Raw genomic sequence first — 15237 nt, forward strand, 5'->3', positions numbered from 1 at the left:
GATTAGCTTGTAGCTAACTAACAGTTAGCATGTAGGGTAACTAGCATGATTAGCTTGTAGCTAACTAACAGTTAGCATGTAGGGTAACTAACATGATTAGTTTGTAGCTAACTAACAGTTAGCATGTAGGGTAACTAACATGATTAGTTTGTAGCTAATTAACAGTTAGCATGTAGGGCGACTAGTATGATTTGCTTGTAGCATAACTAGCATGACAAGCTCATAGGCTAATTAGCATGATTAGGAGATCCAGGATTAAAGGATGTGGAGGAGAAGTATTAGTTCCTCGGTCTTCTTCTTTATTCTTTATTTAATTCATTAAAAGAAAAACAAAACTGTTCAATATAATTACAACAAATCTCTTTCCTCGAATGAAAGGGAACAGAAAGAAGACTAAGCTTATTTTATCTGTCCCTTTTTCCTAAAAAAATCAAATTTCAATTAATGTAATAAATTAAAAGAAAAAAAAAAACAAATTATAAATTATGCAATAAAAAAACACTTTCCATTAAACTGGCTTTTATTATTCTTTTAAATGTAATGTTTGATTTGAATTATTTGGTTTCTGTATCCAGATTGTTCCATAAACTGATTCCTTTTACAGAAACACAACGTTCCATTAATTTTGTCCTGAATTTTGTTTCTTTTTAAAGATCTCTGTTCCTTTTAAGTTATACTTATTTTCTCTTTTTCTGTATATTGATTGGCAACATTTTCTTATGATCTTTCCACATCATTAGCAGTGTTTTATTCAGTGGTTTGATTGCGACTCCCCCTCGAGAGTTACGGGTCTCTAACGGCGTCTGCTCTGGCAGGGGTCCGCGGCCTGAAGGGCTCCCAGGGGGCCCCTGGAGAGCCCGGCGTGGGGGCCGTGGGGTCCCCGGGGCCTCATGGGGTCCCCGGGTTCGATGGAGCTCCGGGGCCACAGGGGAACCTGGGACTCAAGGGACTGCAGGGGAACAGCGGAGAGCCGGGCAGTCCAGGTGAGGAGCTACAAACTTGTGTTTTTTATTATTATACCTCTTTTCTTATCATTTTATTTCATTTTATTTGTTCGTCGCCGCTCCGACGCCCGCCCTCGGGCTGTCCAGCCCATGTCTGGTGCATATTAGTGATGCACCGATTGTTCGGTAACCGAAATTGTTCGGCCGAAAATGGCAAAAAAACACTTTCGGTGTTCGGTGGAATAAGTGGGGAAAAAAACCGAACAATTAATAACGGCGTTGTAAAATAAGGAAATATACTGGCCGCTCCATCCCGTAACAGTGCGCACTACATAAATCGTTGGCCAACCAAAAACTAACCCCATAAGAATTTTACCTAATAGACTGACCGCTCCCGTAATAAATCGTTGGCCAACCAAAAACTAACCCCATAAGAATTTTACCAACATTCACCAGGAGGTGGAACCAAAACAACGTAATGCTGGGAAATAAAAAAAAATTCATTTTTTTATGTTCAATAAATATTTTCTACCTAGTAATTTTTTTAAAGATTTTTTTCTTTGAAAAGCCTAAATCAAATTTATTTGATTTATGCAATGGTGAAAAAATTGGCAAAATAAATGAAAAACTGCTGAAGAACCATGTTCGGTATTTTTTGGTTTTCGGCCAAGTGTTTATTATTATTTTCGGTTTCGACCACAAATTTTCATTTCGGTGCATCACTAGTGCATACTCACTCCAAAATTTACAAAACTAGGTGATGGTAAAATGGAACGTACGCTCTACATTGATTGACAGGTCGTCCGGCCATACAAGAGCTTCCTGTCCCCTAACAGCGAATGAGCCTGTGTTGGGACGAGCATTTCCGGCTTTTGTCATGAGAAAAACATATAGTGCAGTAGGTTAACTAATTTTTTCAAGACGATACTTCACTTTGGTAAAGAAGCATAACATTTGGCACAGATTCTCTCCAAGGTCTAACTCTTTAGAAAAAAGGAGCGTGCCACTCAAGATTCCAAGAGGGCAGCCCCAAAATCTAAGATGTCCGCCCGAAAACGTGCTTTTTCGTTTAAAACTCAAAATGCCTTGGTTTTAAGCCCCATAAATATATTAAAGCTGAATATAAAGTTGGGTATTGTGGACATTTTGGTACCAAGTACATGTCTGTATGCCTTGCCTTCCCTTCCCTTCCCTTCCCTTCCCTTCCCTTCCCTTCCCTTCCCTTCCCTTCCCTTGCCTAGCCTTGCCTTGCCTTGCCTTGCACATGTGCCCAGTGGCACATGTGCTGGTTGTTCATGATAACTGGCATAAATATCACAACTGTACGGTATTTATGGTCCTAGCTAATAATCTGCTATGACACTGATATTTACATATTATTAATATTAACATGTTTGTGTTTCAGGGATCCGAGGGGACGCTGGTCTCACTGGTCCAGCTGGGGGACGAGGAGACAACGGGACACCGGGACAGACCGGATCAACCGGACAGAAAGGTGGATGGATGGATGATGGATGGATGGATGATGGATGGATGGATGGATGGATGATGGATGGATGATGGATGGATGGATGGATGGATGATGGATGGATGGATGGATGCAGTGATGGATGATGGATGGATGGATGGATTTCGGTTTCGGTTTGTATTTGCTGGTTTTCGGTTTGTATTTGATGGTTTTTGGTTTGTATTTGATGGTTTTCGGTTTGTATTTGATGGTTTTCGGTTCGTATTTGATGGTCTTCGGTGTGTATTTGTCAGACGTTTGTGACTGTAGCAGCGACTCTGACCTCCTCCTGTACCGGTTGGTGTTTCAGGGGAGAAGGGCCTGGAGGGGGTGAGGGGCTCCCAGGGGATGCCGGGGCCCCCGGGGGACAAGGGAAAAACCGGCCAGAAGGGGATCCCCATGGATATGGTGAAGATGGGAGATCCTGGCGACCCCGGAAACCCCGGTACGTGAGTGTCAAGTCTTGCAGGAGTGGGTGGTGTTCCTCAGGGCGCGATTGTGGGGTCCCCTCTGGTGCTTTGTTTTCCTCTTCATTAAACAGACCCTAGTGGCCAGTGGAGGAATCACAGCTCATTAGCCTGATAAATCAGAGCCACACCTAGAAAGATATAGGTCTGAAAATGATCCTTTCCATCCAAGGAGAAGCACCTTGATCATCAGTTAACCCCGCCCACATTGGTTAACCCCGCCCACATTGGTTAACCCCGCCCACATGGGTTAACCCCGCCCACATTGGTTAACTCCGCCCATAGACTCTGTCAACAAGGATGGGCTGATTTGATTGGCTCCCCAAGACTTTAGCATATTTAATGAGCTAGTTTGATTGTTTGAGTCTTCTGAATGTGGATAAAGACCTGATTGTTTGTTTGTTTCTGTTTTCCCCGCCAGGGGCCCGAGGTTTCACGGGTCCCAAAGGAGAGTTCGGCCCCCCGGGGTTTAAGGGCACCTTCGGTCTGACCGGTAGACCGGGAAATCCAGGCGCACCAGGTGAGCACGTGCAGCCCTCCAGGACGCCACCAGCAGATTGCCTCTCCTTGCCTTGCCTTGCCTTGCCTTGCCTTGCCCTGCGTTGCCTTCCCTTGCCTTCCCTTGCCTTGCCTTCCCTTGAATTACCTTGCCTCTCCTTGTCTTGCCCTGCCTTGTCTTGCCCTGCGTTGCCTTCCCTTGCCTTGCCTTCCCTTGCCTTGCCTTCCCTCGCATTGCCTTCCATTCCCTTGCATTGCCTTGCCTTCCCTTGCCTTCCCTTGCATTGCCTTGCCTTCCCTTGCATTGCCTTCTCTTGCATTGCCTTGCCTTCCCTCGCATTGCCTTCCCTTGCATTGCCTTGCCTTGCCTTCGCTTGCAATGCCTTGCCTTCCCTTGCCTTGCCTTCCCTTGCCTTGCCTTGCCTTCCCTTGCATTGCCTTCCCTTGCCTTGCCTTCCCTTGCCTTCCCTTGCATTGCCTTGCCTTCCCTTGCATTGCCTTCTCTTGCATTGCCTTGCCTTCCCTCGCATTGCCTTGCATTGCCTTCCCTTGCATTGCCTTGCCTTCCCTTGCTTTGCCTTGCCTTGCCTTCCCTTGCCTTGCCATGCCTTCCCTTGCATTGCCTTCTCTCGCATTGCCTTGCCTTCCCTTGCCTTCCCTTGCTTTGCCTTGCCTTCCCTTGCCTTGCCTTCCCTCGCATTGCCTTCCCTTCCCTTGCATTGCCTTGCATTGCCTTGCCTTCCCTTGATTTGCCTTGCCTTCCCTCACATTGCCTTCCCTTCCCTTGCATTGCCTTGCATTGCCTTGCCTTCCCTTGATTTGCCTTGCCTTCCCTTGCATTGCCTTGCCTTCCCTTGCATTACCTTGCCTTGCCTTCCCTTGCATTGCCTTGCCTTCCCTTGCATTGCCTTGCCTTGCATTGCCTTGCCTTCCCTTGCATTGCCTTCCCTTGCATTGCCTTGCCTTCCCTTCCCTTCCCTCGCATTGCTTTGCCTTCCCTTGCCTAGCCTTCCCTTGCCTTCCCTCGCCTTGCCTTCCCTTACATTACCTTGCCTTCCCTTCCCTTGCCTTGCCTTCCCTCGCATTGCCTTGCCTTCCCTTGCCTTACCTTCCCTCACATCGCCTTGCCTTCCCTTACATTACCTTGCCTTACCTTGCCTTGCCTTCCCTTCCCTTCCCTTCCCTTGCCTTGCCTTCCCTTGCCTTCCCTTGCCTTCCCTTCCCTTGCCTTCCTTTACATTACCTTGCCTTGCCTTCCCTTGCATTGCCTTGCCTTGCCCTCCCTTGCATTGCCTTGCCTTGCCCTCCCTTGCATTGCCTTGCCTTCCCTTGTATTGCCTTGCCTTGCCTAGCCTTGCCTTGCCTTGCCTTGCCTTGCCTTGCCTTCATTGTCGACAATTGTGATTATCGATTTTTGTCGACGAATCGTTGCAGCCCTGCCGTCACATGTTACAGTTTTTCATCAATAATGGTGGTGTGTGTTCAGTTTTCATCAATAACGGTGGTGTGTGTTCAGTTTTCATCAATAACGGCGGTGTGTGTTCAGTTTTTCATCAATAACGGTGGTGTGTGTTCAGTTTTTCATCAATAACGGTGGTGTGTGTCTGTCAGGACCGTCTGGAGATCCCGGTAGGGACGGATGTTCCGGGGTTCCCGGTCAGAGGGGAGTCCAGGGGGAGCTGGGCCTGATCGGGATGCCAGGTAACCGCCTCGCTCCGGTCGCCATAGCAACCATAAACGCCTCGCTCCGGTCGCCATAGCAACCATAAACGCCTCACTTCGGTCGCCATAGCAACCATAAACGTAAACATAAAGAAGCAGTAGCTCAGCTGGCCTCGTCTCCTCCTCTCAGGTTGTAAAGGGGAGAAGGGTTCCGTGGGCCCCTGCGGGGCCCCTGGTACCCCGGGCTTCCCCGGGCCAGACGGACCTCAAGGCCTGAAGGGAGAACTGGGGCCACCGGGACCGGGATCTAAGGGGTGTACAGGAGAAAAGGTAAGAGTTCCCTTGCGGGTCGGTTTACATCCGTTTATTTACACTTCAGTCGGAAACAGGGATTAAAAAAAACAAGTTGGTTTGGAAATAAATAAACTAAGTAAGAGAAAAAAATGAAGGAAAGGTAATGGGGAGAAGAGTGATGGATGGAAGGATGGATGGATGGATGGATGAAGGATGGATGGATGGATGGATGGATGGATGGATGGATGGATGGATGATGGATGGATGGATGGATGTTTGTATTTCAGATTCAGATTCAGATTCAGATTCAGAAAACTTTATTCATCCCCGAGGGGCAATTGCAGGACAACTGAGCAGCAAGACGTTGAAAATCTCAAATAGAACAAGAAATAAAATAGAATAAAAATGAACAGGGCATGTCTCCTTATGTACAAAAAAATATATAAATATACGAGTGTCAAAAAAATCTACAACAGAGTGACTGTAGTGGTCTAAGTAAAAATATAAAGTATAAAGTGTCAATGCAAAGTGTCAACAGTGGATGTAAACAGTCCAACAGGAGTATAGAGTAGTCCGGGGGGGTGGGGGGCAGGGGGGGCTCTGTGGATGTGGGGGATGAGTTTAGCAGCTGGAATTAAAAAGCAGGGTAGCTTTGGGGACAAAAGTAGCTCTCCTCCTCTCAGTCCTGCAGGCGACGCAGCGCAGGCGCCTCCTGGAGGGGAGCCACTGGAATGCAGGGTGGAGTATGTGGGAGGGGTCCTTCATGATCTTAGCTGCCTGGCTGAGGGCCTGCTGGTTGAAAACCACAGACAGAGTTCTGACCGGCAGGCCGATGATTTTAGAGCACAGTGATGCTCTGCAGTCTGTTCCTGTTCTGGATGCTGAGGGAGTGGAACCAGCAGGTCATGGAGAAGGTCATGATGCTTTCCAGGAAGGCGTAGTAGAAAGTCATCATGATGTGTGTGCTGATTCCAAAGGAGTTGAGTTTCCTGAGGAGGTACAGCCGTTGGTGACACTTCCTGAGAATCTCCTCTGTGTTGGCGGAGAATTTCAGGAGGTTTTCAAAGATGGTGCCCAGGTATTTGTACACGACGACTGTCTCCACTGGCTTCCTGTGGATGGTGGTGGTGACTAGGTAAGACCTGGTCCTGGACCTGGTCCTGGTCCTGGTCCTGGATGGTGGATGATGGTGGTGACTGCAGCAGCCAGATCCCTCTGTCTGCTGGAGAAGGTCACCACCATCTCTTTGGTCTTGCTGGGGTTTAGTCCCAGTTTGGAGCCGTCACATTTCATGGGTTTTGTTTTTTATTTCATGGTTTTCGGTTTATATTTGATGGGTTTCTTTGTGTTTTGTTGCACTTTGTTCAGTCAGATACTTTTGAAATCTCAACGATGAGCTGAATCTTCTTCTCTGTTTTCTGTCCCCTCACAGGGAACCCCGGGATGCCAAGGACCCCCCGGTGAAACGGGGCCGATAGGGGACCCTGGAAAGTTGGGTCCTCCAGGAAACTGTGGCCCCTGTGGCCCCGAGGGCCCCCCAGGACCAGGAGGATGTCGAGGTCGGACCCACTTCCCTCTAGAAACAAGTCTAATAGTCCATGAATCTATTTATTTATTTATTCAGTTTCAAATTACAGGAACAATGCACATTAATAAACATATCTGTAAATGTGCCAGTCCCTGGGCAGGTGTGATAGCAACTCCACTGTACACTTCATAAGGGCACTGTTTTTTTCCTCTTCTCTTTTTTTCCCTCTTTTTTCATATTTTTTCATCTTTTTCTCCTCTTTTTTTCTCTTTGTTCCATTTTTTTTTTCCTCTTTTTTTCTATCTTTTCCTCTTTTTTTCTAATTTTTTCCTCTTTTTTTTCCTCATTTTTTCCCTCTTTTTTCCTTTTCTTTTTCCTCTTTTTTCATCTTCTCTTTTTTCCCTCTTTTTTTTTCTCTATCCCCAAAAGATATGGACGTGGAGCCATCGCGAATTTTCAACATGGCGCCCATGGCAGCCATTTTTCAAAATGGCCGCCAGAAACAAGAGTTTTCTAATGAGTGATTAGTTGAAATGAGTTGCCAGTTTGCCCTGGCTGAGCTTCAACATCCACTCTATTACTGATCCATTCATTGGATGGTTCAGTTCTTGCAGATATGAGGATCTTTTTTGGTTTATTAGGTCAAAGTTTGTTTTTATGTATAATAGATCTATTTTCCTGAAATGACGGTAGGCCTATATATTTTATTTTGGCTAATATGGCTGTTATCATGAAAGAAACAGTTGTCATGTTCAGTTTTGAGGTAGAAAGAAGCTTCTGGCCAATTCCAATGTTTCAAATGTGATTTCTGCATCATGAATAATGACTGATTAGACACCAAGATCATCCATATCAGACACAAACACAAATGATGGCTGCCATCTTTAAAAAATGGCGGCCATAGTGAATATTAAATGACAACTTTTCAATTATCCAAGAGACATCTACCAAGTGCTATATGTGGTAAATATGTCTAAAACATCATATTATGTCCCCAAGTGATATAAAAAGAGTTGTTTCTGGCGTCCATTTTGAAAAATGGCTGCCATGTTGAAAATTCACGATGGCTCCACGTCCAATTATTTTTGGAATGCCTTTGACTATTTATGTGTGTACCAAATTTCATGCTTGTATCACAAACTGAACGATTGTTTTTGTGATCTCCTGCACTAACAAGCAGTAGTGAATTTGATAAGATTATCCCAACTCTTACAGTGATGATAGCTGTTTCATGTCAAGCACCTTAATAGCTTGGTGTTATGCTGACTGTGCAGATTTAAGTGTTGTAAAGGACGCTTGTTCCCAACTAGTCAGACAATATGACGGATGTGACATGATCATGGCATTGAAATATAATGTTGCAGCATTAGTAGTTAGACAGTTTCTGATGTGACAAAAATTTGACAGATTAAACGTTATGACTTTTGTGATTTGTTACGGTTTTAGTTTTTTTTTTTATATGTGAGATTAGAGTCAATTGTTATTCCGAGATATTTAAAATCAGATACCACTGTCATCTTTTCACCTGTAACATAGACATCAGGTGTGGGACTATCCCTTGACCGTTTTGTGAAAAACATGCATACAGTTTTCTTTGTGTTTAGGTGAAGACGGGAGTTATTAAGCCAATGTGTGACATAAGCCATTGCTGCTGTGAGCTTACATGCAGCTTGCTGTTTGGTTGTTGCATGGGCGTAGATGACGGTGTCATCTGCGTACATTTGGATCTCAGCCTCACTGCATACAGTGGGGAGATGACTTATATAAAGGCTAAACAACAGGGGTCCCAGAATTGATCCCTGAGGTACACCAACATCACAACCAAGGGCCGATGACAGCTCACCATTTATCCTAAGCCTCTGTGCTCTGCCTTTAAGATAGGATTGCATCCATTCAATGGTATTAGGGGAGAAGTTGAACATTGAAAGCTTTGATACCAGAACACTATGGTCCACAGTGTCAAAGGCTTTCTTTAGATCTAAAAATATAGCCCCAACAACTTCCCCCTTGTCTAGTTTAGATTCAATATTCTCCAGAAAAAAGCAGTTGGCAGTTTCAGTTGAGTGGTTGGATCTAAAACCAAATTGCATAGGAGGAGGTTTGAAGTATCAAGAGATTTAGATCAAATCTACATGGAAACAACCCAAACTTTTGTGTCCCAGGCCCCCCGGGACCGCCTGGAGATAAGGGCTACTTTGGACCTCCGGGGGAGAAGGGATCTTCAGGACCCGCCGGATCCCCAGGTTTGGCAAAAAACAGCAACTGATTCTGTCCAAACGGAACTTTCCTGTCAGAGGAAGCTAATCTAGATCTTCATGTGCAGGTAACAAGGGGCCTCCCGGAGATCCGGGTCCAACCGGTCTCAGAGGAAACCAGGGACAGGACGGGATTCCTGGACCTCCTGGAGAGAAGGGAGCCATGGGAGGTAAAAGGACAAAGAAACAAGTCATTGCTTTAACCAGATGAACCGAAATTAGTGATGCACCGAAATGAAAATTTGTGGCTGAAACCGAAAATAATAATTCCCCTCCAAGGCCAGATCAAGTTTCCTCACGTTTTATTTCTTCTCCAGGACCTGGAATCGGCATCGTCGGCCCGGAGGGAGAGAAGGGTGAACTCGGTGAGTCACCGATCACATCCTGTACTACATTTTCCCATTTTCTTTGAGGACGAAGCCAACTCTCCTGTTTCCCGGCTCCCCAGGACCTGCGGGAGATAAGGGCCCCCCCGGTAACTGTGGACCTCCCGGTCCGTTCGGTGCGGTGGGAGACCCGGGTTTCACCGGTTTCCCCGGACTGCCCGGTTTCCCCGGGTCTCCTGGAAACACGGGCGAGTGCATCGAAGGGTTGAAGGGCTTCCCTGGAGCTGCAGGAGTACCGGGACCCAAAGGTAAACGGGCACATCAGCTTCTGGAGGGGAGTTGGTTCCTGTGTCCTGACTGTTAGGTTCAAACCCTAAACATTTGTAACACCGCACTTTATGGAGACAAAACAGACACAGTTAAGTATCGTTTGACTTGCGCAAGGAGAGCAGGTGAGACGTTACAAATCCCAACCTACTCTGACCTGTCTCTGCTGCTTCCTTTGCTTTTTATTTACTCTGGGCACTCCCTAGTTACATAGCTGACTGCCCCCTAAAGGGAGGGGAAGCTAGTTACATAGCTGACTGCCCCTAAAGGGAGGGGAAGCTAGTTACATAGCTGACTGCCCCTAAAGGGAGGGGAAGCTAGTTACATAGCTGACTGACCCCTAAAGGGAGGGGAGGGGAGTGGTCGCAGTCAGTGGACACGTAGAGATTGTTTTGGTTCTTGTTCGTTGTAACAAGAAGTTTCCTTTTTCTCTGCAGACTTCTGCGTTATGCTGATGAACAGGAAACTTCTTGTGCAGCACTCTTAATCACTAACACAACATTCTTTATCAGTTTTTGTGTGTGTGTGTGTGTTTTGGGAGAAATCTCAATTAGGTTCTAGGAGTGGTCGGCTGTACCAAAATGAATCACACACACACACCTCGCCTTTGCTATAAGATATGAATACATTTATTAGCAAAAAGCAAGCATTTACATAGAAGACATCCACAAAACCGCCAGTTTGCTAGGATAATTCGCCAAGTTATCCCCCGCAAATAGCAGTACAGACAAAATTACTCGTTTGCTGGATAAAGTGTCAAGTTACCCCCCGCAAGTGGCTGAGCAATATTCATCACACCCAACTACAAGGGGTTTTAAGGCCTTTTAAGGCCTATCTTACCTCGACACAGAACTGGAGAGCCGGGGACAGTCCGGATAGAGTAAGCCAAGGAAAAAAACCGCGCCGGGCGTCCTGCACTGACCCACGGCAGACTCTGAATCCGGACTTCCGGCTACCGCATCTTTATACCTTTCTCGCGTAAGGGGTTGCCCCTTCAACCCCCGCCTGCCAGTTCTCACGCTAAGGCCTTGGTTCACACGGGACTAAGCTTCCCGTGTGAACAAGCAGTTACAATAATACTAAACAGCAGGTGCAGACTGTGTTTTGGGAATTCAGGACATCTTCAGGACACAAAACGTATTTTTTCTCCCTTCAGTGTGTGCACAGGCGTAAGCAATAGTTGCATTGTGCTTTATGCTTATGAAACATCAAAGGACACTAAAGGACCTTCTTAGATGCTAAAACGTTGCTGGTTTTATGTGGTCTTGAAGGACGATGGCCACATGTTCCTGGCGTTAGACGGGTCATGAAAGAACTTTTGGACTATGAAAACACCCAAAAGCGGCCAACGTGGTTGCCTTTGTGGCTGTGGAACTCTGGAGCAGCTCAGTAGCCTCACCAGAGTCCTTTAGGGGGAACGGTAGTCGGTCCAATTTGTCACCGACTCGTTATCCAAAGAGCACGTTGGCTCAACCTTTAGCAGATGATGCAGTGCTGTTGACCCGGGAGACTCTGGAAGGACCATGTCTTTAGGTTGGTCTTGGAGCACCTTGGTGTCATCCCTGAAGAGGAGACTGATGAGGTGCTTCTTTAACCCTTTACACCCTGGATAGTCTCAGGTTTATGCTCTTATTTACCTCCTCTGCCAGAGGCTTCTGGGTGTAACGAGCTTTGAGCTAATCGATGGATGGACCAAAGCAAACTTCTTTATTATTTCAATCCACAACTTTGGTGACACTGGTGTGGACCTCATTAAAAACTGCTGAGGCCTTCCACTTTTGTTCGGTGCCAGTCCAACATGGATAATAATTCAGAATTAAACTATTTTCCTTGGAGTTTACATGGAAATAGTCATTCTGAATTGAGGTTTCCATGGAAACACGTTTGATGGTCTTTCTCCAATTCCTCTCCAGGTCTGGGGGTTGGGAAGGTTCTGATTGGATAGGGGGGGGACCGGAAGTTAAACTACCGGAAGAAAAACAAGAAAAAAGTCGAAATGTTGAGAAAAAAAAGTCGAAATGTCAAGAAAAAAAGTCGAAATGTTGAGGAAAAAAAGTCGAAATGTTGAGAAAAAAAAGTCGAAATGTTGAGAAAAAAGTCGAAATGTTGAGAAAAAAAGTCGAAATGTCGAGAAAAAAAGTCGAAATGTTGAGAAAAAAAGTCGAAATGTCGAGAAAAAAAGTTGAAATGTCGAGAAAAAAAGTCGAAATGTCGACAATAAAGTTGAAATGGCCACGGTTACATGATGTTTTTTAATTCGGAATTAATAATTCAGAATTAAACTATTTTCCTTGGAGTTTACATGGAAATAGTAATTCTGAATTGAGGTTTACATGGAAACACGTTTGATGGTCTTTCTCCAATTCCTCTCCAGGTCTGGGGGTTGGGAAGGTTCTGATTGGATAGGGGGGGGACCGGAAGTTAAACTACCGGGAGAAAAACTAACTTACTGGATTAGCACCAACATGGAGGACCACATTATTATCATCCTTTTTGTTTTGATTTTATTTTTGAAGCAGCAGCACGACAGCATCATGTTGACGATTTTCTTTCGTGTGCTGACGAGGAGGGAGATAGAAGACTGTTTCTTTATTAAATAAATGTCTCTGCTCTTGACCAGCGTTTACTGCTGCTGCATCTTTAACTTTGTTTGGAAAACCAGCCCAGCGGAATATAAGATCATGGAGACAGACGGGGAGGGAACGAGCAGAAAGAAAGACCAAAATTAATTTAAAGAGGAATGAGTTTAAACATGATCTGGAATTATTCTATTCGGATTTAAAATCTGAATAAACCAGCCACTTACTTCGGAATTAAGTTTAATTTGGAATGGCCATTTTCATTTGGAATTAGGTGTTTACATGGTAATTTTTGCTAATTTTAAATCGGATTTAATTTTAATTCTGAATTTAAGAGGAATTAAACTCCCCATGTGAACTGTGTCTGTCTTCAGGGACTCCCGGCAGCACAGGTCCTCCTGGTCCTCCGGGTCCGGGCTTTAAAGGAGATCCAGGGTTTAAAGGACAGCCGGGTCGACCGGGGGACACCGGTCCTTCAGGAGACTCCGGTCCACCGGGAAACTCGGTCAGTCGACACAATCCAACGTCCAGATAAAGGACGGGCAGACGTGATGAGGTTTGGTGGTGAATCTTTTCTGTCGTTGTCCACAGGGGACAAAAGGACAAGCGGGTCTCCACGGACCGAAGGGCCAGAGAGGAGACATGGGAGTCCAAGGAGTTCTGGGTAAGACGTCCAACTCAAATAAGACTCTTCCAAAACTGGGACTGGTCCTGTTAAGAACTGGGGAACAAAAGGTACAAAAACTTGTATGAGTGTTTGATGGAAACGATGACGCCAACATGACCCATAATTCAGTCTGGCAATGCTTGACGTCCAACCGGGAGGAAGTCCAACCGGGAGGACGTCCAACCGGGAGGAAGTCCAACCAGGAGGACGTCCAACCGGGAGGAGGCCCAGAGGATCCTGGGGCTCGCCTACGTCTCTTTAGTGCAGGAGATAAACCAAAACAATCGTTCAGTTTGTGATACCAGCAGGAAAGTTGGTACACACATTAGCCAAAGGCATTCCAAAAATAATTGGACGTGGAGCCATCGTGAATTTTCAACATGGCGCCCATGGCAGCCATTTTTCAAAATGGCCGCCAGAAACAAGTGTTTTCTAATGAGTGATTAGTTGAAAAAGAAAGAGGAAAAAAAGAGAAGATGAAAAAAAGAGAAAAAAGAGGCAAAAAATAGGAAAAAAAGAAAAAAAGAGGAAGAGGAAAAAAGAGAGAGAAAAAGAGGAAAAAGAAGAGGAAAAAAGAGGAAAAAAAGAGAAGATGAAAAAAAGAGAAAAAATCTGGAAAAAAAGAGAAGATGAAAAAAAGAGAAAAATTGCTGCCATGGGCGCCATTTTTTTCACAGCTCACAGTAGACCACATACAACCTGACAATAAATGTACACAAGGGAAATAATGTGCAATATCTTTCACTCACTGCAACGTGCAATTATGTAAATATCCATCTGTAAATATCCGTCTGTTATCTTGTTCATATACTAGTATCTCTTATTATTTATCTTTATTATTATTATTATTATTATTATTATTGTATACCAGTTACTGTTTATAGTGTGTTATTATTATTACTGTGTTATTATTTTTCTATTGATGCCTCTTCTTTTTGCACTATCCCCTTTGCTGCTGTAAACTACAAATTTCCCCTCTCTGGGACTATTAAAGGTTTATCTTATCTTATCTTATCTTATCATGTTGAAAATTCAAGATGGCTCCACGTCCATATGTTTTGGGTAAACCTTTGGTTATTTGTGAACCAAATGTCATGCTTGTATCACAAATAGTGAGGGAAATTAAGTCAGGTTTTTAGGAGAATCGTTCACTTTGTGAGACAAGCACCAAATTTTGCATGAACATTGCCTAGTACCTACTTATGCAGAAAAGCCCTTTAGCCACCTGAAAATCCAAGATGGCGGCCGTTTTTCAAGATGGCTGGCTATGAAAGCTAAAACAAGGTTGTCAGTGTAGAACTTGAATTGCTGAACATATTTTAATGATCTCTTTATCCAAATGCATGTGTTTTGGCATAAAAAATTCTATGATGTCAATACAAATGAAATATGGCTTCCAGTTTTCAAGATGGTTGGCCAATTTTGACTAATTTGATCTGTTTTCCGTTGCAATTCGATCAGAAATGAAGTTTCTAAATTTTAACCGGATGAAAATCTAAAAAAAAAAAAAAAACATTTATAAAAAATGTTTATCATGATCGCTGATCTACAAGCTCATAATGCGATGTGACACGTTGTGAGCTTGTAGATCTGCTGTTTTCACTATTTTGGGTCCCGCGCAATCTTCAAATGTATCTTTTGTGTCAGGGTCAAAAAGTTTGAGAACCACTGAAAGTGCTTACAGTGTCACAGTCTGGCCTGGGTGTGGGTGTGTAGTTCTGCTCCCTGCCTGTAAAGTGTGAACACCTGCATACAATCACTGGCAATCATGCCAGCAGTATTTAAGCCCCAGTCTCACACCAGTCTTTGCCAGATTGCCTTGTTTGTGTACTCCCATTCAGTTGCCACAGTAAAACATACCATGGACAAAATCAGATATAGCCTACTATTAAATACCTGAATCCAGATCAGGTCCCTGTCATAACTGCAGATCAACCAATCTATGCACTTGCAAAACAAGTGCAGTGGCAATGGCCTGAACTGTATGGCGAAGATCAACTTGTTGTTATGTTTGGGGGTCTCCACATAGAGATGGCTGCCTTGAGATCTCTTGGTACCCTGCTCCAGGACAGTGGGTGGATAGGAGCTCTTGTAGAGGCGGGCGTGGCTTCTTCTGGAACAGCAGGGTCCTTTCTTTCTGCTTCACATGTAAAAAGAACACGCCAAGCTCACCAAGTTACAGC

The 15237-nt window shown here is 44.8% G+C and overlaps 1 protein-coding gene across 2 annotated transcripts in view; it reads left to right on the forward strand.

The window, feature by feature from the left end:
- The window catches only part of col4a3 (collagen, type IV, alpha 3), a 97554-nt gene that overhangs the window by 64719 nt on the left and 17598 nt on the right, over positions 1 to 15237 (forward strand). For both annotated transcript variants that reach the window (XR_009782514.1, XM_061720046.1), the window contains exons 32-44: positions 816 to 983; positions 2350 to 2439; positions 2762 to 2896; positions 3340 to 3438; positions 5028 to 5117; positions 5269 to 5408; positions 6805 to 6931; positions 9063 to 9143; positions 9224 to 9325; positions 9473 to 9520; positions 9604 to 9789; positions 12762 to 12892; positions 12979 to 13051. Coding sequence is in view for 1 of the 2 variants with exons in the window: in XM_061720046.1 (XP_061576030.1) it covers positions 816 to 983; positions 2350 to 2439; positions 2762 to 2896; positions 3340 to 3438; positions 5028 to 5117; positions 5269 to 5408; positions 6805 to 6931; positions 9063 to 9143; positions 9224 to 9325; positions 9473 to 9520; positions 9604 to 9789; positions 12762 to 12892; positions 12979 to 13051 (1470 nt within the window). In the remaining variant the exon portion in view is untranslated. The remainder of the gene's footprint in view (positions 1 to 815; positions 984 to 2349; positions 2440 to 2761; positions 2897 to 3339; positions 3439 to 5027; positions 5118 to 5268; positions 5409 to 6804; positions 6932 to 9062; positions 9144 to 9223; positions 9326 to 9472; positions 9521 to 9603; positions 9790 to 12761; positions 12893 to 12978; positions 13052 to 15237) is intronic.

Source organism: Cololabis saira, chromosome 4 (genome assembly GCF_033807715.1).
Source record: "Cololabis saira isolate AMF1-May2022 chromosome 4, fColSai1.1, whole genome shotgun sequence".
In the NCBI taxonomy this organism is placed as follows: Eukaryota; Metazoa; Chordata; class Actinopteri; order Beloniformes; family Belonidae; genus Cololabis; species Cololabis saira.